Source organism: Scyliorhinus torazame, chromosome 21 (assembly GCF_047496885.1).
Source record: "Scyliorhinus torazame isolate Kashiwa2021f chromosome 21, sScyTor2.1, whole genome shotgun sequence".
Lineage (NCBI taxonomy): Eukaryota > Metazoa > Chordata > Chondrichthyes > Carcharhiniformes > Scyliorhinidae > Scyliorhinus > Scyliorhinus torazame.
The window spans coordinates 111,969,513-111,997,195 of record NC_092727.1 but is presented as its reverse complement, the minus strand read 5'-3'; the positions used below and the strand labels follow the sequence as shown (position 1 = coordinate 111,997,195).

Here is a 27,683-nt window from a genome sequence, read left to right as displayed (position 1 = left end):
AGAATGTGCAAATTCCACTCGGACAGTGACCCAGAGCCGGGATTGAACCTGGGACTTTGGCGCTGTGAGACTGCAGTGCTAATCACTGGGATACCGTGCTGCCTCTAAATGGGAGTAGTTATAACGTCAAAACAACACTAGATGGAGTCATGATAATTTCTCCTTTTTATTATATATAATTGTTCAGCTTCTGAACTGCAAGTTAACATTGGCCTGGATTTTACAGTCAGTGGTGAAGGAACTTGTTGGGATTCATGCCCAAGTTCAAGTGTGCAAAGCAATCTCATCCATCAAATCTTCTCTCCTTGGGTGGCACGGTAGCACAGTGGTTATCACTGTTGCTTCACAGCAGCAGGGTCCCGGGTTCGGTTCCCGACTTGGGTCACTGTCTGTGCGGAGTCTGCATGTTCTCCCCATGTCTGCGTGGGTTTACTCCAGGTGCTCCGGTTTCCTCCCTCAAGTCCCGAAAGATGTGCTGTTAGGTGATTTGGACATTCTGAATTCTCCCTCAGTGTACCCGAACAGGCGCCAGAGTGTGGTGACACAGGGATTTTCACAGTAACTTCATTGCAGTGTTAATGTAAGCCTACTTGTGACACAAATAAAGAATATTAGTATTGTTTTCTCAGCCTCATGTTCTCTTTTAGTCAATTATACGCACACAGACCAAAAGCTGTACTTCAAAGCACAAAGCTAGGCCAGCATGTTAGTGTTAGTTCAATTGCAACTGAAGGGACAAAGTTTTGTGATACTGGTTTATAAATTGATTAAGTTTTAAAATATATTTTTAAAATGATTTTGGTAATTAGTATCTCCATAGAGTATGATTCTATATTTTGAATTCATGTTACAGGGCAAATATAAGAAACCATGGGCAAATCATTTTCTCAATTACCCAGTTTTCCAAGACAAAGCAAGAAAGAGGATACAACACCCATTGTGCCAGAGACTAACAGAACAGTTACAGAAAACACAAATGAGGTACAGGACAGTAATGGAGAGGCCAATTCTCATGTTCCATATGTAGAGTTTGTGGGAAGAGAGAGCATCACATGTCCCACCTGTCAAGGGACAGGAAGAATACCAAGAGGTAGGTTATTTTCTTACCAACATTACTGAAATGTTTGATGCTACTCGAGCAAAATGTGGTTTCTCGAATAGTAACAGCCTGATACCAACATTTGAAGGAGAAGGAAACTCCCCTGTCGGCATAACCAAGCAATAAAAACTCCAAACATTCCGGAGGGTGAACGCCTCCACCTTGTGTGCGAGGTTGGGGCTGATAGAGCTGAAGGTGGTGTTACAGAGCACACCTTAGAAGGGCGAGGATGAGCCGGCTCTTTGAGGGGGTAGAAGATGTGTGTGAACTTTGCGGAGAAGGCCCCGCAAACCATGTTCATATGTTTTGGTCCAGTCCAAAGCTGGAGGATTACTGGAAGGAGGTGTTCAGGATAATCTCTAAAGTGGTGCATGTGAAACTGGACCCTGGCCCTCGGGAGGCCATATTCGGGGTGTCGGACCAGCCGGGGTTGGAAACGGGCGCGGAGGCAGATGTTATAGCCTTCGCCTCGTTGATCACCGGAAGGCGGATCCTGTTAGGGTGGAGATCAACCTCTCCACCCTGTGCCCTGGCGTGGCGGGGGGACGTGCTGGAATTCTTAACGCTTGTAAAGGTCAAATTTGAACTGAGGGGAAGAATGGAGGGGTTCTACAATTCATGGGCGTTATTCATTATGCACTTTCGAGAATTGGATCACATCGAACATTGGGGGTTGGGGGGGGGGACTGTATGTGTTAATGGTGACTATGGGTGATTACTGATTCCTTTTTGTCATTTGTTTATGTTAACATGCGGGCCAATGTCTGGGGTTTCGTGGGAGGATGGGATCGTTGTTATTGATATGGGGATTGACATTACATTCGTTATTTATTATTGTTTATTGTTGGGTGTAAATTTGGGAGAAAATGTGAAAAAGGAGAATAAAAAAATATTTTTTTAATAACTCCAAACACTTTCTGTATTAGTGCAAACATTGTTGATGGTCCTTCTGTCAACCCAAGGAAGAACTAGGGCCAGTGTACTATAAAGTATTACACTGTTACTTATACTATCAAATTTATAGTAATATAAATTAGTATTGGCAGACAACTAGCATTCATTTATTTTAAGGTAAATATTTTTTTCTCTGTGCTGCATCCTTTTCCATAGGTTAGGTGTGATGAAAGACATGCTTTTTGATGCTCTTGATTTAGAAGTTGTATGAATCAGTGTTTCCAATGCAGTGATTTACTGGGCGAGATCCTTGTTTCATGACTTTGACTCGCTTCAGATACCTATTGTTCAAATTCAAGCAAATGTCAGTTTCTACAGAGGTTTAGCACTCCCTATGAACACGTGACCTTTTGTACAAAGTTTCTAGGCAGTGGCTCTCTGGGAAAGCAATGAATAATTAGCATTGAGTTATACTTGGAATAATTACAGGATGCTACTATACCTTCCTGATCTCTCCAAATAATGGAAGCACTACACTGACAGACAGCATTGACCAAAACTACTGACTCAACTTTGTTTAGTATTAAGATTAAATGGAGGCAAAAGCATCTTTTTAAGCGGGCTGCATTACTTCATTTCATTGTGTTACATCTGTTTAAAATGCATAAAAGTTCAAAGTATTTGCAGTCCTGTTCTGTAACTTGGACCTTATGTCTTGGATATGTTTTAATGGATGTCAACCTGACCCAAAAATTGAAATAAGTAGAAAACAATGAAAAGTACAGCTTGCCATTTTAGCTTTATCGCAAAAGCAAATTACTGCAGACAATGGAAACCTGAAATAAAAACAGAAAATGCTGAAAATATTCAGCAGATCAGGCAGCATCTGTGGAAAAAGAAAAAGAGTTAATGTTTCAGGGCAAACCTAACCTGCCAATTTGTTATGAATCTTGCTCGTGCAGCCCAATGATTGGGTAGCCATTATGGAAATATAATCATTGAAAATATTTTAGACTATAATTCGTACTGAGCTGATTTTTTTTTTTATCACCTGTGTTCTTTACCACCCAACACATATTAAACAAAAAAGAGTCATCTGGTGCAGTACATTTATTTTTGAAAAGATGTAAATTTAGTCCAGCTAGTTTCAGTTAAACTTTCCACATAATATAAATTACTCTTCAGTTGGTTTAAGTGAAACCGTTGCTTTAAGTGAAACCATCGTTGAATTGACTTCAGGATGGGGGATTTACAGCAATAAGATCTTGTGGTTTCAAAGGAACAGGCTGAATACTACTTGGTGCATTCTCAATATGACACTGCCTTTATGAAACCTTCTAAAAGAAAAATAATTGTCTTTCATAAATTAGGATGTCCCAACGCATTCCCAGGTCAATGAAAGTCAGAAGAAATGGCAGCCAATTTGCACACTGCAAGGTCACACAAGCAGCAGTGATATAAATGACTAGTCATATGTTCTGGGTGGTGTTGGTTGAGGAAATGTTGACCAAGAATAATAATATGGGATTTTGTACGGCCATTTGAAGAGCCTCGGTTTAACATCACATCTGAAAGATGGCACTTCTGAATGTGCAGCAGTCCTTTAGTACTGCACCAGAGTGTGAGTCTAGATTACTTGCTCAAGTCTCTGAAGTCGGGCTTAAACCCATGATCTTATAATTCAGAGATGAGCGTGATGCTACAGAAGCTCCAAAATTTAATGTGATTACTCTGTGTTGATGGTATTTTAAAGTTTTTAATCCTTTTTTTTTTTACATTTCCAGGCCAAGAGAATGAGCTAGTCGCTCTGATTCCGTACAGTGACCAGAGGCTGCAACCACAACGAACGTCAGTATTAATATTTTACTGTTGCAACAATTTTGTGTTTCACCAACAGCGAAAACTGAAATCTTTCATTCTAAAAGAAGAAAATGAATTCCAATGCTGGGATATGATTTACTTTTCAGGAAGCTTTCTGTGGCAGTCGCTGTGGTAATCAGCCTTCTGATTAGTGGACTTGCGATCTTCTTTCTTTTCCCACGTTCCATTAAAGTAGAACATGTTGGTATTAAGTCAGCCTACGTCACTGATGATAAATTGGATTACAGAGTTATTCTTAAAATAACGGTAGGTACATCATATATTAAATGTAATTTAAACTTTATGGTATAGGGATAACTTGGTACCAAAAGGGGTAAGACATGTGTAATGTGGCTCCCACCATCTATACCTTCTATTGCAAAATTAGATGATATCAGTTATTTTTGATATATTGACCTTTGCTGAGGCTGGAGTTGAGATAAATTATTGTGCACGTTAAAGGGAACTTTGTACCATCTGACGTGACGTGTTGCAGGGTGACAGTGGGACGCAGGAATTTGTGGCATGTGAGTGGCTGCAATATAGGTAAATAACTTCTAGGGCCCAGAACCTGGAGCACACTCTGAATAAGCCAGATGTGAGCCCTGTGCACTCTTTAATGGAGTGGACGAGTCTTCTGCCTGCTCTCCTTCAGTTCACTTTCAGGACTATCCTGAGGAATTCTGGTCACAGTGCCCCTTTAGGCCGAGTGGAAGCCATACGTGTGGAAAGCAGGCAGTGAAGGGTTCCATTGTGGGTCCTGTAAGGAATGCAAGGAGTTAAAGGTAATTGGTCCCAGAGAGGATTAATTATGTTCTAAGCTAAAGCACAATGTTTCCCTGAGGGAGAAAATGTATTTTAAAATTTGCATCTTCAGCCCTCCAGGGGCATGTAATATTCCCCATCAGAGTGGCAGGACACTAATATAGGGCCACTGCTAGGTTAGGGATCCTGAAATGTTACGGCCGAGGCATCAAATGCGTTATGGAGAGGCAGTGGCATAGTGAATTGTCACTGGACTAGTAATCCAGAGACCCAGGGTAATTAACGCTCTGGGTTCGAATCCCACCATGGCAGATGGTAAAATTTGAATTGAATAAAAATCTGGAATTTAAAAAAGTCTAATGAAACCATTAATGATTGTTGTAAAAACCCACCTGGTTCACTAATATCCTTGTAGGGAAGGAAATCTGCGACACTTACCTGGTCTGCCCTACATGTGACTCCAGATCCACAGCACTGTGGTTGACTCTTGCATGCCCCCATCAAGGGCAGTTAGGGATGAGCCCAACCAGCATCCCATGAAATATTTTTTTGTCAGTTATTACCATTGATCAGAAACTAAACTGGACTAGACACCATCCAGGACAAAACGGCCATCTGGGGCAGCACGCTGATGCAGTGGTTAGCACTGCTGCCTCACGACACCGAGGGCCCAGGTTCAATCCCGGCCCCGGGTCTCTGTCCGTGTGGTGTGGGTCTCTCCCCCACAACTCTAAAAGATGTGCAAGATATGTGGATTGGCAGAAGTTAAATTGCCCCTTAATTAAAAGAAAATAAAAAAGCCCATGTGATTGGCACACCATCCACCTTGCATTCACATCCTCTACTACCGATGCACAGTAACAGCAGTGCACATTGACAGCAGTGTGCACCATATACAAGATGCACTACAGAACTCACCATGGCTCCTTGGACTGCATCCTCCATACCTGCAATTTTTACCATCTTAAAGGACAAGGGCAACAGATGCATGGGAACACTGCCACCTGCAGACTCCACTCCAAGCCACACCCCATCCTGACTTTGAACTATATTGCCATTCCTTCACCATCGCTGAGTCAAAATTCTGGAACTCCCTTCCTAACAGCACTGTCGGTGTTCCTACAGCGCATGGACTGCATAGGTTCAAGAAGGTAGCACACCACCACCTTCAAGATCAAAATCTTGGAACCCCCTTCCTAGTAGCAATGTGGGTGTTCCTGCACCAGAGGGGCTGCAGAGGTTTAAAAAGGTGGCTCACCACCTCCTCATCAAGGATAATTAGGGATGGGTAACAAATACTGGCCTTGCCATCAATACCCACATCCTATGCAAGAAAATCACAGGACTGACATCTGACTGAGACTGCCTCCCTATTCCACAAGGAAATGTTGGAGAGCAGAACATGGCCAACTCCAACCTGAGATCAGATTGCATGCAGGTTTCTGTTCCCTGGTTGTAATGGTGGGTCGTGAAATGATTTGGACAGTTGCAATTAAGCCTTCTAAGATCCTAATGCATAACACAAAACTACCCACAGCTCAGCACTAATTGGTACAAAATTGCCATTTCACTGAAAAGTCAAAATGGTGGCTTTTGTGGGAAATAGAAAAGTGTACACTGTTTGCGGAGAGGAAGAAATTCTGAGATTATGGTTAAAGTATTGTGTTGCTTTTCATGTCTTGTTTTAGGCTCTTGATGTGCCACTTCCTTTTTCTCTTTTGCAGAATATAATAAATGTAACAAACTACAACTTCTACAGCATCAGTATTACTGATCTCAATGTGCAGATTGTGTTTTTTAATGAAGTCCTTGGAACTGTCAACATCAAAAACACTACAGATTTCAGGCCTTTGGGAGGCGGTCAGGTAATGAATATTGGCCCCGTCACCTTGGATGCTATTGGTGGATTGGTCTCTTTATTGCTTTTTTAATAGCGATGTTAATCATAATTTCAACGGGTTATATACTAAAGCAGCATAAGGACATGACCAAGTAAAACTTGCATCCACTAATATCATTTATTTCCAGCCTCACTAGTTATTGCTTGCTTGCATTCAGCTCTATCTTGGTGTCTAGTCGAACCAGATGTGGCTAGCTTTTCAGAACTAAATAGTAGTGTTCACAGTGAAGGCTTCCCAGGTCCATGTTGCATGGTCATTTTTAGCACCGATGTAAATAATAAAATCAAAGTACCGTAGAAATCTGAAATATAAACAAAAGTGCTGGTAGTGTAATGACTTACTGCTGCAGATAGGATTTCCTCTTCAGCTCCATGTCTGTTGATAGCACAAGAAGTGCAACAGGAAACTGCTGTCAAAGGCATTCCCCCAAACAATGGCTGCCTTTCCATCAGGCAAATATTAGCAATTTCTAAAGCAACTTGAGCATGCAATGTGTTCTATTGTAGCAAATACACCTACACATATTGGAGGTTGGAGCCACAGCAGGACTGATTAGGGAAGAAAAGTTAGAGGGGTGTTATTGGGAGGCACAGTCAACTAATAAATTATAAGTAGACTTTTGAAGATCAGGACGATTCCTTGTTACTAATATATTTTAAGTTTTGCTTTCTGCTTTTCTAATATGTAGACCAGATGCACAGAAATAAACCTCTCAAATTATTGAGAATCACTCATTAATGAGTCCCACACATAACTAATTCAGCATGCACAGGTTATCACTGATATATTGCTGACACAGATGTAGGGAAGACTATGCAACAAGATTCCTTCTGCTGCTACCAGAATTAACCAGCGTTTCAAATTCATTACATTTCTTTTTGCAGTTCAAACACCTGAATGAATTTCATCAATGTTGGTGAGATTTGTAGGTAACTAATCATTCTTAACCACAGCCACTGATAAGTCAATTTACACACACTTCTTTTGCCATTTATGTTTTACTGTCTCATGTGCTATGGAATGTCCTATTATATCTTTTTTCTGTTTTTCAGATTTTCTATGAGGTGACTGCTGTGCTGGATGATCTAGGCATGTAGTAAGTATTATAATGGCAATTGTGTTTCGTAATTGACTGACCAAAACAATGAGATGGCAGCGGTTTAACAGCAACATTTTCCATTTCATTCCATACGAGTAGGGGGAAGGCAGTGGACTAGTAATCCAGAGGCCCAGGCTAATGCTCTGATAACACGGGTTCAAATCCCACCACAGCAACTGGTGGAATTTAAATTCAATTTAAAAAAATCTGGAATAAAAAGCTAGGGCGAGATCCAGTTGCCACGTTGCTCCTGAAAAGCAGTTAGGCCGTGAGACCCCGCTCCCGGATCTACCCAGCTAGCAACGACTCTTGCGAGCCGTCACAATGTAAATCGCACCCATTGTGGGCAGGATCACTTTTTGGCAAATCTGGATATTAGACCGAGGCAGCTAGTCTCACTTTAATGTGCAGATTCCCAAGGTACCTGATGCTTTGGGATTCATTCCCTTCGCCTCGGGTGATCGCTTTTCAGCACTGATCCCCACAAACCCGGACGAGACGAAATGGCACTTGTGGGGGTCTCCCAGGGAATCGGAGTCCCCCAGCTGCCTGCCCTTTGGGCAGGGTGGTGCCCTAGCACTGCTGGTGCCACCTGGGCACCTTAACAGTGCCGGTCTGGACCTCTGGCAGTGCCACCTGGGTGTCAGCCTGGCATGGGCACTGCCAGGTTGATACTGCCAAGGTGCCAAGCTGGCATTTCATGCATCCGTGCATTTGGTCTGGGAGGGGATTGGGGATCGCTTCGGATTTCTCTCGCTACACTGGGGAGTTCCTGCGAACGGAGCTCCCCACGTACAAAACGGGGCTATTTGTAGCATCAGCCGTGCATTCTCCGCTGAGGCCCCTTATGCAACATGAGTCACGTTGTATAGCTATGTGTTTCTTGGCACTGCGAATACTGGGAAACAAGTGGCTAAACGCACTCACTAGGGGACTTTGTTCCCATTTAGTTGAATCGAGCCCTAGTCTCAGTAATAGTGACCATCCTTCAATTGTCGTAAAAACCCATCCAGTTCACTAAGGTTCTTTTAGGAAAGGAAATCAGGCCAGCACGGTGGCGCAGTAGATTAGCCCTGCTGCCTCCTGGCGCCGAGGTCCCAGGTTCAATCCCGGCTCTGGGTCACTGTCGTGTGGAGTTTGCACATTCTCCCCGTGTTTGTGTGGGTTTCGCCCCCACAACCTAAATGAATATTTTTCATCAGTATTCACACAGGAAAAAGACAATGTTGTCGAGGAGAATACTGAGATTCAGGCTACTAGACTAGAAGGGCTTGAGGTTCATAAGGAGGAGGTGTTAGCAATTCTGGAAAGTGTGAAAATAGATAAGTCCCCTGGGCCGGATGGGATTTATCCTAGGATTCTCTGGGAAGCTAGGGAGGAGATTGCTGAGCCTTTGGCTTTGATCTTTAAGTCATCTTTGTCGACAGGAATAGTGCCAGAAGACTGGAGGATAGCAAATGTTGTCCCCTTGTTCAAGAAGGGAAGTAGAGACAACCGCAGTAACTATAGACCAGTGAGCCTTGCTTCTGTTGTGGGCAAAATCTGGGAAAGGTTTATAAGAGATAGGATGTATAATCATCTGGAAAGGAATAATTTGATTAGAGATCGTCAACACGGTTTTGTGAAGGGTAGGTCGTGCCTCACAAACCTTATTGAGGTCTTTGAGAAGGTGACCAAACAGGTGGATGAAGAGTTGATGTGGTGTATATGGATTTGAGTAAAGCATTTGATAAGGTTCCCCACGGTAGGCTACTGCAGAAAATACAGAGGCATGGGATTCAGGGTGATTTAGCAGTTTGGATCAGAAATTGGCTAGCTGGAAGAAGACAAAGGGTGGTGGTTGATGGGAAATGTTCAGACTGGAGTCCAGTTACTAATGGTGTACCACAAGGATCTGTTTCGGGGCCACTGCTGTTTGCCACTTTTGTAAATGACCTGGAGGAGGGCGTAGAAGGATGGGTGAGTAGATTTGCAGATGACACTAAAGTCGGTGGAGTTGTGGACTGTGCGGAAGGATGTTACAAGTTACAGAGGGACATGGGTAAGCTGCAGCGCTGGGCTGAGAGGTGGCAAATGGAGTTTAATGCAGAAAAGTGTGAGGTGATTCATTTTGGAAGGAATAACAGGAAGACCGAGTACTGGGCTAATGGTAAGATTCTTGGCAGTGTGGATGAGCAGAGAGATCTCAGTGTCCATGTACATGGATCCCTGAAAGTTGCCACCCAGGTTGAGAGGGTTGTTAAGAAGACGTACGGTGTGTTAGCTTTTATTGGTAGAGGGATTGAGTTTCGGAGCCAGGAGGTCATGTGGCAGCTTTACAAAACTCTGGTGCGGCCGCATTTGGAGTATTTCGTGCAATTCTGGTCGCCACATTATAGGAAGGATGTGGAAGCATTGGAAAGAGTGCAGAGGAGATTTACCAGAATGTTGCCTGGTATGGAGGGAAGATCTTATGAGGAAAGGCTGAGGGACTTGATGCTGTTTTCGTTAGAGAGAAGAAGGTTAAGAGGTGATTTAATTGAGGCATGCAAGATGATCAGAGGATTGGATAGGGTGGACAGTGAGCGCCTTTTTCCTCGGATGGTGATGTCTAGCACGAGGGGACATAGCTTTAAATTGAGGGGAGATAGATATAAGACAGATGTCAGAGGTAGGTTCTTTACTCGGAGAGTAGTAAGGGTGTGGAATGCCCTGCCTGCAACAGTAGTGGACCCGCCAACACTAAGGGCATTCAAATGGTCATTGGATAGACATGTGGACGATAAGGGAATAGTGTAGATGGGCTTTAGAGTGGTTTCACAGGTCGGCGCAACATCGAGGGCCGAAGGGCCTGTACTGCGCTGTAATGTTCTATGTGCAGGGTAGGTGGATTGGACACACTAAATTGCCCCTCAATTGGAAAAATGAATTGGGTACTCTAAATTTATTTTAAAAAAGGAAAGGAAATCTGCTGTCCTTACCCAGTCTTGCCTAGATTTGACTCCAGACCCACAGCAATCTGCTTGAATCTTAAATGCTCTCTATAATGGTCCAGCAAGCATTCAGTTGTATCATAATTCTACAAAGTCTAAAAAGAATGAGACCACCTGGAATAACCCCGGCACTGAAAATGACAATGGCAAACTCAGCCCTGTCAACCCTGCAGTGTCGTCTTTACTAACATCGGGGGCTTCCCCACAGACTAGTCGAGCATCAATCTGACATGGTCGTATTCAGAAAATTATACCTTGCATACAACATCCCAGATACCACAATCACCATTGTTGTAGGGAAAAATCCCTTGTACCAGTGCAGTCAAGAGGCCGAGTCTCAAGGCAAGGTTCAAAGCGTTGTTCTTTATTGTACAATTACTGAAGCCTTCAGGGAGACCCACGCAGCCAGCTCAGAAACAGTGGCTTGGTCCACGTTGATCTCAACAATTACACATTCGCTCTGGATTTTTATAGGAATACAAATTCGAGTGGGAACATTTGCTCATACATAATAGTTAAAGGGTAGTTTTGATTTAGATCTCTCAGACAGGTTTAAACTGAGAATATGCATCTTTGTCAATTTGCATCTGTATGGTGTGTGTCCGTGTTGATGAGATTATCTGTACTATGCTTTTGTTTCTGTGTTTGCTAGATGAGGTGTTAATGTCATTTTTGTCCTGCTGTGTGTGTAGGGGACGCTAATCTAATCTGTACATTTCTTTTATTCCTTCTATTCTGGTTTCTTTGCCTGCCTTGGCCATTTTATTAATATATTATTTCATTCTTTCATAAGTCTTTGCAATACAGTTGTGCCATATATCCCACTGCCAGGGTCTTGACTCGCAGATATCCCGATCTCCTGGCCATGGGGCCGTTTTAAGATGCAGCTTCGTGCTGTTGCTGGGAAGAACAAGTGTCTTCCATCATTAAGACGCAGGTTCGTGTTGTTGCTGGGCAGAACAAGGGTCTTCCATCTGTGCAGAAGGGGATTTAAACGAATGTCCATCCGGGTATCCCCTTCTGCATTGTGGGCACATTATAAACGGTGCCAATCAGTCCAATAAAACAGTCCAATAAATGAAGAATGTTTGATGAGATGAGATAAAAATATGGTCTTGGAAAATGGCCTACTTCAATCCCTCCTCTCGTCCAGGGGGTCCCATTTATGGCTGACCCCCAATGGACGATCTTCAGAGGTATAAAGACCTGTGCAGATGTCGTCCTTGCTGTTGTTCCTCTTCCTCTATGGTGTGAACTTCTTGCATCTGGATACTGGCAGTGGGTAGCGTTCTCGATACAATATTCGCACATATCATTTTAATACAAGTTAGGCCCAGGCAGAGTGTGAACAGGATGGCTACTACTAAAATTAATCCTTTCATGATGTATACTCCCCAAACTGTGTTCAACAACCACCCTAACCACTCATCAGTCCATGCGAATCCCTGTTTAAAGCTATCCACTTGCTTTTGTATCCAAGCCACTTTTGACATGGCTGCTGTTATGTTTAATGTTTCGTCATGTACATATGTAATGCATTTTTCTTTGATGATGGTGCATACCCCTCCGTGTCTGGCTAACTGATAGTCGACTGCTTATCTCGTTTGCTGTGTGTATAGTCTGAGCTCCGCGTGTTCTTGGTCAATTGCCCATAGTGCTTGTAGGGTGCTGTTCCCTAAGATGGTCAGTCCGCATATGAAGAAATTCCTATTCTTGGCACTAACCACTCCTGCTGCGCCCCCTAGGGATAGTATCCCCAGAAATCCATATCCCAAAGAAGATCCTAATGTGACAGGGGCCTGCCAGTCGGCGCAGAATTTTGCGTTGATGGCCCTGGTCACTATGCGTTTCTGGACATGCCCTTCGCTTGGGCATGGAACCGTGAGGGGTCTGATTGTCCCTACGGCAAAGAACATTGGAGGCCTGTCTGTGGCCATCATGTATATATTTTAAAATAAAAACACATAACCCTCTTTAATCCGATAACATGCATTACCCCTGGGTCGCCTGACCCCATGGTTCCATGTTGTGGAACCTTCCCTCCCCCGGGACTGCCCACTCGATTGTACCCCTTGGTGAGAATGGAATGGGTATGTCCACGAGGCTGAGCTTACGTGGGTGCCGTTGCACTTGCCACATATGAGCTGCCTACCCGCGGTGGTGGCAATGCATTTTTGTTGCTTGCAGTCACAGGTGAAGTGTCCTTCCCGGACCCGGCACTCCTGGAGAGCACAATGTGTCTCAGCGCACAAATCGTTTTTAGGGACAAAGGCATGCACGCACCCCCATCCCTTTCCCTTAAAACATTGTACCTGTTGGGGTCCCCGCCCCCCCCCCCCTCCGGAATTCCCGGCTCAGTGAGCTCTACACACCTCCCTTGTATCCCTTGTTTAAAGTACCCACTATGTTCCTTGCAGGGCGCCCCTGATGTGTCGATAGTGAATAACTCTTGTGGGAGCCACCCTGGTGTCGCGATGAATAGGGAGTTTACTGATCGCGCTGAAGGGTAACAAGCGGTCCTATTCCCATAGATCTGAATGTGTGTTTTCAGGAATAGGTTTTCTTCCACGATTGGTGGTGCTGCTCCCCTAACCCTCGTGTTGGAGTATATTTACAATGGTCATGGCTATCATCAAATGTGTCCCTATTCCCATATCATTTTTTTTTTTTTTTACAACAGTATTTTTTATAGTTATAGTATATACAGAAAATAAACCGGTAATTAAATTAAAAGTTGTTTGTTTCGATGTCTTGATAGTCGATCTGTTCCTGGTCCCTGTGGAATTTAAATATAAAAGAAAAATAATATCTTTAATTCATTTGTCTTCATACAGCTTCAATTGGGTCCAGTGTTTCCAGATCCCCTGTCCCCTTATATCTATACAGGCACAGGTATCTCCGCTAATAATGACCTCGTAAGGTCCGTGCCATCTCGGGACAAATCCTGGTTTTGCAGGAAGCATTTTTGTTAAGACCCGACTCCCGGCTTTTGGGACCGCCGGTAATATTTCTGAGTCCTCTTTTGTATCGACCTGTGCCTGATTTAGAATTACGGACCGGCGCATCCCCTTTAATTGGGTGCTAAGGTCTCGGATGTTTTGACGGATCTTATCCTTTATCGGGCCCACGTCTGTCCCGCCTGTAATAATGCTTTTGGGTAAGTGCATTGCTCGCCCGGTCATCAGCTCGTATGGAGTCAAGCCGGTAGTTCGATTTGTGGTCGCCCTAAGCCTCATCAGAACTGCAGGTAGGACTTCTGTCCAATTCCTACCTGAGGATTGCATTGCTTTTGCTATGGTTACTTTTAGAGTCCGATTCATCCTCTCCACCATCCCGGAACTTTGTGGGTGGTAGGGGATGTGAAATTTCTGTTTTATTCCCAATAGTTGGCAAATATTTGTCATAACTTTTCCTGTGAAGTGTGTTCCCTGGTCCGAATCAACCTGAATTGGCATCCCCCATCGGGGAATGACTTCTGCTGCCAAGATCCTGGCTACCGTTGGGGCTGTACAATTGGTTGTGGGGAATGCTTCCACCCACCTGGTGAATTGGTCTACTATTACCAGGCAGTATGTTTTCCCGTGAGAGGGAGGCAATGGTCCTATGAAATCCATTTGTATCTGTTCCCAGGGTCCTTTCGGTCTGGGTTGGTGTCCCATCTTTACCTTTATGGGCTTCCCGGGGTTGTGTTGTGCACATACAGTGCATCTGCGGCAGTATGTAGCCACATCCCGTCCCAATCCTTTCCACCACCACTCTCTCCCCAGGCTATGTATCATTGCATCCCTGCCTGTGTGGGGGAGTCCGTGGTGTAGTTCCAGTAATGTGGTCTGGATGCATCCTGGTGCCAATACCCGGTTATCTTTTCTCCACACCCCATCTGTCCCTTTAACTGCGCCCAACTCCTCCCATCTATTTCGTCCTTGTTGGGGAATGTCCCTGTGTAATTTCTGTATATCAATTGCTTCCTGTTCTACCACTATCGCTGCAAGGGGCAGGCTTTTAATGTCGGTGTTTTCTAAGACTTGCTGTGCCGCTGTGTCTGCGGCCTGATTCCCTTTGAATTGAATCCACCCCTGGGTGTCCCCTCCTGGTTCCTGCTGGTGGGCTTTTATTTTAATTACTGCAGCCTCTTTAGGCTGCTCACTAGCTGCTAACAGTGCCCTTATCCGCTGCTGATGTTTAATGGGGGTACCTCCTGTGGTAATGAGCCCCCTTCCCCATGCGGACATGTAGTCGTGGACCACGCCGAACGCGTATTGGCTGTCCGTGTACACATTTACGGTCTTCCCTGCTGCTAATCTCAAGGCTTGGGTGAGGGCAACTAATTCTGCTACCTGAGCGGACTGACTCCCGTCGATCCGTCCCGATTCTAGGGTCTTCAGGCATTTCTTTAATTCCCTGGGAAATTAGGTGTCCTAAGTACAGGACCTGAGGTTTTGCAATTTGTGCCTTATGTGGGCTGGCTCTCAGCCCGGCATTCGCCAATCCTTTTAATACTGAATACAGGGCTGCTTTGTGCCCTTCTTCTGATTTGGACGCTATTAATACATCGTCCACATACTGGAGGACCGTATTGTCCTCATGCAATTTCACCCTACTCAGGCTATTGCTCATTGTTCTGTGAAATATGGCGGGGCTGTTGTGAAATCCCTGTGGGAGGCGAGTCCATGTGTACTGTTTCTCTCCCACAGTGAAGGCGAATTTGTGTTGGGATTCTGTGTCCAGTGGAAGGGACCAGAACCCATTTGCTGTATCCAATACCGTGAAAATGTTGTGGTCTTGTGCCAATCCGTTTAAAATAGTCGAGGGGTTTGCCACAATGGGGTGTAATTTAGGTGTCACTTTGTTCAAACCTGTGTAATCGATGGTGAGCCGGTAGCTCCCATCAGGTTTTATGACTGGCCATGTGGGGGAATTGGTGGTACTGGTGGTTTCCCTGAGGATGCCCTTTTCTATCAAACCCTTGACTATTTCTACCACTGCCTCTTGCGCTTCTCGCTTGATAGGGTATTGCCGGTGGGGCTTGTGTTCCGGTCCTGGGACTTTTATCAGTTCTGTGTCGGTTAGCCCGGTATCTAATTTTGTCCTAGCCCAGGCTTCGGGAATGGAAGCGCAGATGGCTCCGAACCCTTCTCTTTCCTTATCCCAATCTTGGGCCACAATGGGGGCTACCCCAATCGTCCCCAGGTGGCTTGCTAATGTCCCTATTTCGGTCTTCCTACCGTCAGGTTGTGGCCAAATTAGTTTCCCTTTCCCACAATCTATCAGCACCTGGTATTCCCTCATTAAGTCATTTCCCATGATTGTGCCCTCATTATTCTGACATACGTAAAATTGCATTGGAATGTACTTGTGGTTGACTTCTACTAATGTGGTCTCGCTAAGATAGGCGGGCATTCTCTCTCCCCTTACCTCGGTTATGTATATATTCTTTTGTTGGTCAGTGGCAAGGGCAGGTTTGTAATTGATATTGCTGCTCCCGTATCTACTAACATGTGGCATTCCCTACCCCCCCCCACCAAGGCTTCCACATATATCCTATCTCCCTCTTTACTGCTTTGAACGGGAGCTACGGGTTGTGAGATTTTGACTGGTGTTGGTCGACGTGTGGGGTGTGTGGACACCGGCTTCTGTCGGGATTCACTGTCTTCTGTGGGCGTGGCTACACTAATCCTCTCCTGTCTCCCATCTCCCGGGTTTGGGGTCCCTTCTAGTCACCCTTGTGAATTCCGGGAATGTAGTGCCTCCGGGGTTGGTCTGTAGTGGTCTTGGGGTCTCCCATGTTTCCCCCAACACGTTGCCTCGGTGTGCCCTGTCCTGTGGCAGTGGACACAGCGGGGTCCGCCATTCTCTGGTCTCCCCCTGAATGGTGCTCCCCTGCAGAATCTAGCCATATGCCCTGGCTGGCCACACGTGTAGCAGCTGAGCCCGGTTCTTCCCTCACCTCCGTTATGGGGGGGTTCCGGTCCTCTCTGGTCTGGGCTTTGTCTGGGCAACCTTCCCTTCCTTTATCCCGCTAGCCCACTCGACTAGCTCGTCATAGTCCTGGGATGCTATCACCCCCATCTTAAGGATCTCTTGGTGTGCCTCTGATAGCCCGTCCTTGAATGCCTGGATGAAAGCCCTGTCTCCCCTATTCACATTGTCCTGTCCTGAACACTCCTTATATACCTGGAATAATCTCTCTCCAAACTCCGATGCACTTTCCCCCCCGTCCTTGTTTAGTATTTGTGATCCTGCTCCAATTAGTGGTGGAGTTCCCTAAGACCCGTTGGATTTCTGTCTTAAATAATGTGAAGAATGCCTGCTGGGCGTCTATCTCAGCCGTTACAGGAACGGCATGTGGCCACCTTCCTCCATTATAGTCCTGTGCTGCTTGGGTCGCTGGCCTTCCTGCCACTAGCCTCCATTTATCCGCTGGACAGGCTGCCGTGACCAGCTGGTGTATGTCCCTTAAATGCAACTGGTGCCCTACCCAGAGTGTATCTAATTCGCCCCAAAATTCCAGGTTTGCGCTTCTGGGTTTTAACTTCCCCAGTGAGGCCATAATATGCTGCCTTTCCCTTGGGGTGAAAGGCTTATAGGTTGCTTTCGGTCGTGCTGCCGTCCCTCCTCTGGTGACTGGCGCTAGATTGTAATTTTTTATGTCCCACTCTGATACTGGAGCGGTCGCATCGCTCTGCACTGACTCGTATGAGAGCAGAGGGTCCGTTTCCTTTGATCTCTGCGCTATCTCCGCAGTGTGGTTTCTGCGTTCTAATTGCCTCACTCTCTCCTGCAACACCTTAATTTGTTCTGTCTCTTTGTGTCTCTCCTCCATGGCGGCATTTACCCTCTGAATTAGTCCAGCTAACTGGGTCATCAACATTACTCCCATTACTTTTGTTTTATCCCGTTTTACTCCGTCCACCCATTTTCTTTGATCTTCCAAAGGTTGTGATGCGTTCCACTCTTTCCGTTTCATCTTTGCAACTATCGCTTCTCTGGCTAACAAATACTTAAAAATGAGAGCTACTGCAGTTTCTCCCTTAGTAACGTGGTCTGCCAGTTTTCTGTCTAGCAGTCCTGCAACCCCCGTGTGCTGGTTCCAACAGTAACAGCGCCCCAACTCTCTCTCTCTTATCCCCTTATCACTGATACTGCTCCAGCACCGTCTGTATTGCTGTAGGGTCTCGTAGTGGGGCCCCAGTGAGTCTCTGCCCCTGTGCTCCCCCAACTATTCCTGACACCTCACGCTTGGATTATTTTGTGTTGTCTTATTGGGATGTGTGCTGGTCTTTTGTCCCCAGCCCCTTTAAGTACAACGCCTCCCGCTTGGCCACCACCTCCACTAGCAAGGCTGATCCTTCACCCCAAAGAGGGAGCCTCAGCTCCCTGGTACCCTGCTATGGATTGTGGTGTTCCCTACAGACGAACAAGGTTATCAAACTCTGCCCGGGCCTCTAATGGACACTCCGTCGTCGTGTCTCTTGGTCAGGGTGGATCGGGTCCCCTTTTCCTCAACACTTACACATGTGTATCTGTTATCAAAGCCCCTGTTATAATTAGTAACTGTGTCGACTCTGCGTTGTTCGCCCCTACAGAGTCTCTGTTGTTACCCGATTTACACTGTCTGTGCCTTGCACCCTGAGTGCCTGTGCCTCTCAGTGCCAGCTTCAACACCCAACCTTAGCATGGGAGATTCCTCCTCTTAACGTTCGATTTAAGGTAGGGCACCTTGAGTCAAGCACTCCCTTGTCCTATTGCCTTGGCACAGACAGCGGTTTCACTTACAATCCTGGGTTAGTCACACCAATTAGTTCTGCATGCGGTTCTTATCCTTATTTTAGTCTTAATTCCTTATTCCCGTTATCAAAATATCCCAAAACCGTGCCAATCAGTCCAATAAAACAGTCCAATAAATGTTAAACGGTGCCAATCAGTCCAATAAAACAGTTTCATAAATGAAGAATGTTTGATGAGATGATATTAAAATATGGTCTTGGAAAATGGCCTACTTCACCATCCTTCGATATGTCCGATTCCATCACCAGAGGTGGTGGCACAGTGGTATACAGTCAGGAGAGAGTTGGCCTGGGAGTCCTCCATTAATTCCAGATCCCATTAAATCTCATGGGATCAAGCCAAACCGGGTATGGAAACCTGTTTATTACCGCTGACCACCCTCCCTCAGCTGATGTGGAACACCAATTGGAAAAATACTGACGGTTGCAAGGGCACTGAATGTACTCTGGGTGGAGGACTTGTGACCATCAGCAAGAATGGCTCATTAGCACCACTACTGACAAGCTGGATAAGTCAAACAGGACATAGGGCGAGGGAACCAAAAAGGAAACTACCTACTTGACTTCATTCTCACCAATCGGATCGCAGATGCATCTGTCCATGGCAGTATTGGTCAGGGTGAACATCCACAGTCTTTGTGGAGACAAAATCCCATCTTCACATAAAGGATACCCTCCATCATGTTGTGGCACTAGCATTGAAGTGAGTTAAATATCGAACAGATCTAACAACTCGAGGGTCTTCATGAGACGCTGTGGTCCCATCAGCAGCAGCTGAATTGTATTCAACGACAATTTGTAATCTCGTGGCCAAGCATATCGTCCACTCCATGTTCCATCAGAGGATCAACCCTGGTTCAATGAAGAGTGCAGGAGGTCATGCCAGAAGCAGGACCAGGCATACCTAAACGTGAGGTGTCAACCTGGTGAAGTTACAATACAAGGCTATATGCATACCAAACAGTGGAAGCAACACATGATAGATAGAGCTGAGCAATCCCACAGCCATCGGATCAAATCAAGGCGAGAAGAACTTGCTGCGCAACTACAACACTGGCCTCTACATAGCAATTTAGAAAATTGGCCAGGTATGTCCTGTCTATAAAAAGCAGGACAAACCCAACCAATTACCTCTCAATCATCAGTGAATTAATCACCAGCACTGTCAAGTGACTCTTACTCAGCAATTACCTGCTTTCTGCTCAGTTTCGGATCCACCGGGGCCGCTCAGTTCCTGACTTCATTGCATCCTTAGTCCAAACATGGACAAAAGAATTAAATCAACAGGTTAGGTGAGAGTGACTGCCCTTGACATCAAGGCAGCATTCAACAGTGGCATCAAGGAATCCTCGGAAAACTGTCATTGGAAATCAGGGGGAAACTCTCCACTGCGTTATACCTAGCACAAAGGAAAATTGTTGTGGTTGTTGGATTTCAATCATCTAAGTCTTAGGACATTATTGTAGGAGTTTCTCAGGTAGTGTCATAACCCCAACCGGCTCTGGGCCACTGTGCGTGTGGAGTTTGCACATTCTCCCCGTGTTTGCATGGGTTTCGCCCCTACAACACAAAAGATGTGCAGGGTTAGGTGGATTGGCCACGTTAAATTGCTCCTTAATTGGAAAAAATGAATTGGGTACTCTAAATTTATATTTTTTTAAAAAACATTGCATCCAAATAGCACTTGTCTCTGACAACTGCTCAGTACTACATGGGCCTGACCACGTAGAATACGTGCCTAACTTTGTACTGGGGTTTTAACCACAAGCTTCTGATTCTGTCAGTGCAGATGGGGTTTGGTTTAATATTGCATCCAAATAACACTGCCTCTGACAACCGCTCAGTATTACATGGGCCTGACCGTGTAGAATACGTGCCAAACTTTGTAGTGGGGTTTTAACCACAAGCTTCTGATTCAGGTGAAAATATTAACTGGGCCAAGCTGACACATTTATGATTCATTTTTAGAGGATGTCTAAGGCAACTATAATAAATTTTGCTCCTACTTTTTGGAAATCCTAAATACAATTGCATCTTCCAACTTTTTCACCTCTCCTTAGGATGATGTCTGGTGCTGAGACACATTGCTACATCTTCCAGATCTAACATAGTGGGTGTTCTGCATTGTGTGAATCCTAGACAGTGGGGAGGATAGTCCACACACCCCCATTGTGTGTTTCTCAGCGGCGGGAGGTGGACTGCCATTTGCCAGCGGCAGGATCTTCTGGTCGCGCTGCTGTCAGTGGGATTTCCTGTTGAATCCACCCCATGCCGCTGGAAAACCTGTGGCGATGGTTCGCCATCGGCGGGACCCGAAGATCTAACTGGCGATAACTAGCAGAAAATCCCCGTCAGTGACTGCATTTATGGTACAAAGAATCATTTAAAGTCAATGGTATCTCGAAAATATTATTTATGGTGAAAGATGAATTATTTGGCGGCACCATGACAATATACAAATAAAGATGTTAATAAGTACTGTTATGCGTGTCAGAGGATCTGTAATTTGTTTTCCTTTTGTCTTTAAGCCATTACTGCACAATGCCTGAAATCAAAGTGCACAATATTGTGATCTCAATACAGTAAGTACTGTAAGATTAGGCCTTTTCCTTGGTAGACTGAATGCAAAATTTAACCCCAAGTAAATGAACCTGTAATTCACTTTTTTTAAACCGAACCCCTATTTTCTTCACTAAAAGTAAAAGCAAAATACTACGAATGCTGGAATCTGAAACAAAAACAGAAAATGCAAGTGAAACTCAGCAGGTCTGGCAACATTAGAGCTCTTATTCCCTCCACATGCAGCCAACCCTGCTGAGTTTTTCCAGCATTTTCTCTTTTTGTCCCTATTTTCTTCCCTTTGCGGGGCATACGTTCTGTACATCCCATTTCTGAAGGGAGAAATGGAATGGTCTCATTCACAAACTTGTAATTGTGATCCCTCCTGTCATGAAAGATGGGGGGCGCAATTCTCACATCGGGAGACTAAGGCATGGAGGGACTCGCGTGGCGCCCGGGTGATTCTCCCACCCGGCGTGGGTGGGGGGGGGAGAATTCCGCCCAGGATATACTGTTCTGCACAAGCACATTGTTTCTGTGCAATAGTGACTCCCTTAACCAATTGATTTTTTTTTTTGTTGTGGCTTCCGCATAAGCTTGATGATTGGATAGAAAAGGTCTCATCCTGGAGTACTGCTTTAAAATACTGTTGTGTACACGTGTGATTACAATACCATTCCCATCTGGCTCCTTTGCTCAAGCAATCTGACCTTTTGTGTAGTACTAAGAATGTGCTGTTCCTTCCAATTTCGAACTGGGCTGAAAGTTACAGCCTCTGCATAATCCCCTACCCAGAAATTTGTTCTGGTTTCAGTCACATCCTTCTTGTCCCCAAATATAATTGCACTTTGAGAAGCTGCTGCTACCAGCCAGTCACTTTAAAGCAAATGCACTTGTGCAAGTTATTTAAAGCTAGATCTGTTAAGTGCAGAAATAGCTGAGCTGCAGGCAGCCCTGATGGCTGAAATGGATCAGCGAAGTAAATGCAGCTTCAGCTTTCCTAAAGTGTGTGTGAAAACAATAGCAGGAAACAGCTGAGAGGTTTTTTTGATTTATTCTTCTCCATCTTTTCCAGAGCAACGGTGACAGCTTGGTATTTGTCACACTCTGAACAAGTCTCCTTCGATGCCTACCAATACGTTGACTGTGGCTCCAACACCACCCATCTTCACAGCCCCTACTACCCTTCCCAGGGCAACCATTTGCAAGACGTGCTCAGTTAGCGGAAATGGTGTTAGTGCCCTTTATAGTAAAGGCTTCCAGCATGGCACAATCACTTCCTCCTGTGTGTGTAGATATTGTGCTCCTGGACTGATGAGACAATCCATCAGCCAGTTATGCACTCGTGTGCCTGATTATTTTATACTGCTTTGTGTGGCAATGTCACCCTTGTAGAGGAATACATTAATTTGGGATATTGAGCATGTAATGGCGATTTGCTAATCTGACAGTTCTGGTGAACTACCAGAGCTGGAAGGTGAGTAAATTTATCTGGGGAGTGAACAGGGGCTGAACTGTGAACTGATGTTTGTTAATCTGTTTCAGATATAATAGCTGCACTTTTCAAGGCCTCCAAATTTAAATGTATGATCCCTTAAATAAGTCACCATTCGTTCATTAGACTGTTGCCTCCTATTAGAAGAGATAAGACACAGAAAACTTATTTTGTGCAACATCTGTAAACATCCCTCTAGCTCACACCTGGGAGGTTCTTGAGCATTTATAGATCATGAAGATTGAAATTCATATAAAGATACATATATGTAGAATTATCAAAAGTATTTAGATTATAGAAAGGCAGGATATTCACGATGGAGTGATGGAATATGCAAAATAATTTATCAAGCAAAGTCAGATATGCAACATTCTGATTTCATCATTTGGTGTATTCCAGAAAGTTGCATTGTTTAATACGTTTCTACCGCTGTGTGACTCTGAAAATTAAAGCTAATTTTAATATATTTTATATAAAATATTCAGTGCTGGCCCTATATTGTTCAGTGGGTAAATGCTTTGTGTGTTGTGGCACTGGGTCGCACTGGTCAAGATGATCCCATTTTGACCCCTGCTTTGTTCTGACTTGGATGATCTCAGTTTGGAAAGAGGCAGTGAAAGATTAAAGTGTACAGTTTGGCTTAATGACCCGTGCTAGGGCAGGAAAAGTAAGACCATAGTTCCCGCTCCAGATTGTGAATGTTGGGGAAGCTTAAGATTGGGCTCAAATGTGATACTCCCTATTGAACTGGTTACAGACGTGAACTGACGGCCCACACATGACCATGGGACCATACCGCAGCATGATGCCATCAGCAAGAATGCTGGAGAGGAATTTTTAAAAAAGCAAGCATTATTGTTTAGATAAATGCTTAGCCATATTGTACAGCCAGTTCAAAGTGTCCCCAGTCCATGAGCACTAAAGTAGTTTTGAGCGTGACCATACCTTAGCCATACAGAGCAAATAAGTCTATTTTAAAAGCCTTACATTTATTATTGTAATTAATAGTAGAAATTCACTATAATGTTCTCTCTTTTAGTACATTGGGGAGCACATTAACATTTCCCATTTGTGTGCACACTTCAAATACATTTGGGGGCAGGAAGAATGGTAATTAGCACACAAGGTGCTGTAATGTTCCATCCATATCATAATCACAATGTAACACATTCTAGGGGCAGTTGGTAATCCTTGCTCAAACATTTTTAATCCTAGGGGATTTAAAGTTATTTAAAGCAGGATATTGTTCTTGCCCCAAACCAATCCATACAGACCCCAACAAATTCTGGTCCAAGGTGTATTTTAATGGGTGTACGAGAAGAACTTATTATTACCATACATGGTTCTCAAGAGTAGTTGCTGCCCATTGGATGGAATTTGCTGAAGAGAAACATTTTTAAAACTTACTTTGTCACTTCCGATGTGTCTTCACCAGTAATGACCATGTTAGAAACTAATTGGCTTGGGCAGGATTTGCTTCCATCAAATTAGCGCACAAAGCACCAAATGCTTTTTACTGTGGGTCTACATGTCTCGCCAAACACAGTTTGCAAATATATGTGAAATCTTTTGCATTATGTCCAGTCACCATTTTGATCATTATTCAATGTCTCAGCCACTTTGAACATTGCTTCCTGAATGCATCACCAAAGTTGTAAAGTTGTCTCATGTCAGCATTTCTAGATTTAAAGAATCATTCTCTGCATTCCATGTTTCAGGCCCAAGTATAATCTTGCCATATCCATGGTTCAGTTATAAATTAGTTTCTCAGCTGAACTCACTGTCCAATCATATTATGGGTTTGGTGACATCATTTTCTGTTGCTTGCAATGGAAGTATAAAATCGAGTGGCGAACAAGGCTTTCTTCGAGGAAGACCTGAGCAAATAGATTCTGTGGGACTTAATCCCAGTGTAGAGTTTTGTTACATGTAACTGTAGGTCACAGAAAAGTCACTTAATGTTATAGTTCAAACCTATGGCCATCTGTTTAGCTGAAATTATAACCAAAATAGTTGTATTAAAGCCTGATTAAACCAATCTAATCTGTCCCCTGTGATGGTCTTTGTTGATTGCTGATTTGAATGACACAAGGGCTACATTATGGCATCTCTCGACATATCAGATTATCACAAAACCAATGATTTTAAAGGAGCAAACATTGTGGGCACATCAGATATGTGTTGGTGGTATACCAGGATGAGCTGTGATGTGAATCCTTAAAAGTTATCCTATGTCTCTGATACTTTAAATTGTGTTTGTTAAAGCTAGCAAACATGGGGTCAGAGGGGGTGTGGGAGAACAAGATACGCGAGAGCAGCTGGCACTTGTGGAATGAGTCAGAATTTTCAGTAAATTGAAGGAGAGACGAGGAAGCATTTGAGAACTTGCTTGGGTACGCATACTAACATTAGTGATTGAAATATATTAAAATAGGCACTTCAAGCAATTTATTGATACACATAGTAACTAGGAGAATTTGTACTTTGATAAATAGCATACTCAGTACTCTCGATTTATTAAAATGTCTTGTGTGAAGATACTAAGAATATATTTTGATTTTCCTCGCTTTTCAATTTGACAGGATGATCACTTTCATGTAATGGGTTTGTTTCTTTCATGGTGGGTACATGCATATAAGGTCTAGTGGGTACATATAAGGTCTATTATGTGATGTAAGGACATCCTATTTTATTAGCAATTATGTGTGACACTATCCACAAGCCACAAACTTAAAATGTACATACTTAAAATGTCTGTGTCGTGACATTTTTTTCTTTCTATTACTGTTGAATATTTGCCTCCTTATCTTTTTTTTAAATTATTAATACTCGTGGGATGTGAGCATTACTGGCAAGGCCAGTATTTATTGCCCATTTCTCAATTGCCCTTGAGAAACTGCTGAGTCTCCTTCTCCACTGCAGCTCATGTGGTGCAGGTACTCCCACAGTCCTGTAGGGAGGGAGTTGCAGGATCTTGACCCAGAAACTGTGAAATAAGCAGAATAGCTGTGTGCAGAAAATGTTGTTAGCACACACTTGACATGGCAATGTGCTGTAATTTAATGTACTGCGATTCCTCTTGTATAGGTGTGCATAATTAACGTTTAAGCCTTATGCTTCACAATTATAACCACCAAATTGAAAAATGGTGTGTTAATCTGAAAGGCCGAGACACACAAAAATACTATGTTTAAAATTTGAGCCCTTGAGAACCAATGTATGTGATAGAAGAAATGAGAGTAAATTACTCAGACTTGCCTAAATTAGTAAATTCATGGCTTACATGGTATTTAGCCATGCAGACCAGAAAGTGTCAGGTTCAGTCTCTAGTCTGTGTTTATCTGAGCATGGGCAGCATTAACATGCTACAGGTAGTCTCCGTGCCCCAGCGCTAGGTAAGTGAAGTATATGAGTTCCTGATTACAATCCACCAATTCCTGCTAGTAACTGCCTGTGATGTGTTTGGATGGGAACTGGCCACCACTATTCACTGCCTTGAACGAGGTACGAAAGAGCTGTGGCACGTGTGGAATTTTCCTCAGTCAGAATCTTCAGTAAATTAAAGGAGAGAAAGGGAAGCATTTGAGAACTTGCTTGGATACGCATGCTAACATTAGTCACTGAAATACACTAAACTAGGTACTTTAATTTAGGTCATTTGATTAACACCTTTATTATCCAATAAATAGATGTGAGGGAACTGACGAATAAAAAATATTTTGCAATTAGGACGTTATTTTAGTGATTTACTGTGCATTATGTTTCACTCATTATTTATGGATAAACCTGTGATAGGGAGTTAATGAGCACAATACTTCACTGCACATCATTTGAGCTTGCAACGCACCCCAAAATGACATCTAATATAAATAAAGCAAGTCATACCGCTGAAATGCAGTTTACATAACTTTAGTTACAATTTTTAAATGTGCAATACCAGAAATTAAGCCATGAATTAAATATTGAAATTCAATCCTGAGCTTCAGATGAATTTAAGCTTTGTTGTGCTGTTTTGCAATGTGATCTGAACCCTTGGATTAAGTTTCAATTTTGTACTTCTTTTGAAGTTATCATTATTCCACATCATTAAGCATACTAAAGACACCTTTCATGGCAGCACACGATAATTAATTAAGTCTGTGAAATATGTTGCCTCTGTGCAATTAATGTCGTCAGTCTGTATTACTGGTAAATCATGGGATAAACACAAACTGTTATTAAACTACAGTTGGTAAACCACTACTCCTGCAGTGTGACATGGTTCAATTAGCTGTTGTGAATTAATTATTCTTCTCAATGGAAGGCAGGTTTAAAACTCTAGTTAGTAATTGCGCCGAAGAGTAGACTTGAGATTTTGTTGGTTAACTAGATAATTAAGTGACAAGGGCTAACCGGTTTATCAGTGTCAGCTGGCCAACTGATTCATAGAATTTCCCAATTTTACTTGACAGTGCATTGGGAGAGGTACTCCATGTTTTAGTGGAGATCATTCTCTCCTGAAAAGGCTTTAACTGCTGCCATGCAAAAAGCTATCCCTGAATTGGGCACTACGTAAACTAGTATGAAAACCATCAATGCAGGGTTTATTATTATTATTGTCAGAGACGTCATGGTGGCACAGTGGTTAGCACTGCTGCCTCACGTAACTGAGTACCGGGTTCGATCCCAGCCCTGGGTCACTGTCCATGTGGAGTTTGCACATTCTCCCCGTGTCTGCATGGGTGTCACTCCCACAACCCAAAGATGTGCAGGGTGGGCCACACTAAATTGATCCTTAATTGGAAAGAAAAGAATTTGGTACTCTAAATTTATATTTAAAAAATATATTATCTGATTATAAAATAATTTCTACTAATAATTGATGGTGTGACATCATTGCATCACCAATCGTCACTGAGCATCTATCCATGTGTAAACCCAATAATATTGTAACATGGTAACCATGCTTCTGAAGTCCAAGAAAACTAGGAAAATGAACAGTATTGGTATTAAAGGTGCCACCCGTTTGTAAATATGGGAAAAATGCTTTGTATTCATCCTCTGCCACTAGCCAATGTGCACAGCGAAAAGATAACTGGCTATTGAATTTTTGATGTACTGTGCCCAATGATAAAATGTTAATTTAAATGTAGAGTTCTGTAGAAAGTGGTGTATCACACTGAGCGTTATTTTAGATTGATATTGCCCTATGTTTTCAAATAAATCGACTTGTAATTGTGGCTTTGTTGCTGATTAAAGGATAATTGAAGTTT

At 43.7% G+C, this 27,683-nt stretch overlaps 1 protein-coding gene across 1 annotated transcript; it reads left to right on the top strand.

Annotated features, from left to right (window-relative positions):
* Window positions 1–856: 856 nt before the first annotated feature.
* Window positions 857–27,683, top strand: tmem106a (transmembrane protein 106A). Its single transcript, XM_072487263.1, has 7 exons — window positions 857–1,090; window positions 3,778–3,841; window positions 3,961–4,120; window positions 6,343–6,483; window positions 7,572–7,615; window positions 20,906–20,959; window positions 22,012–27,683. Exons 1-7 carry the CDS (start codon window positions 871–873, stop codon window positions 22,157–22,159), a joined length of 831 nt encoding a protein of 276 aa, XP_072343364.1. The 5' UTR covers window positions 857–870; the 3' UTR covers window positions 22,160–27,683.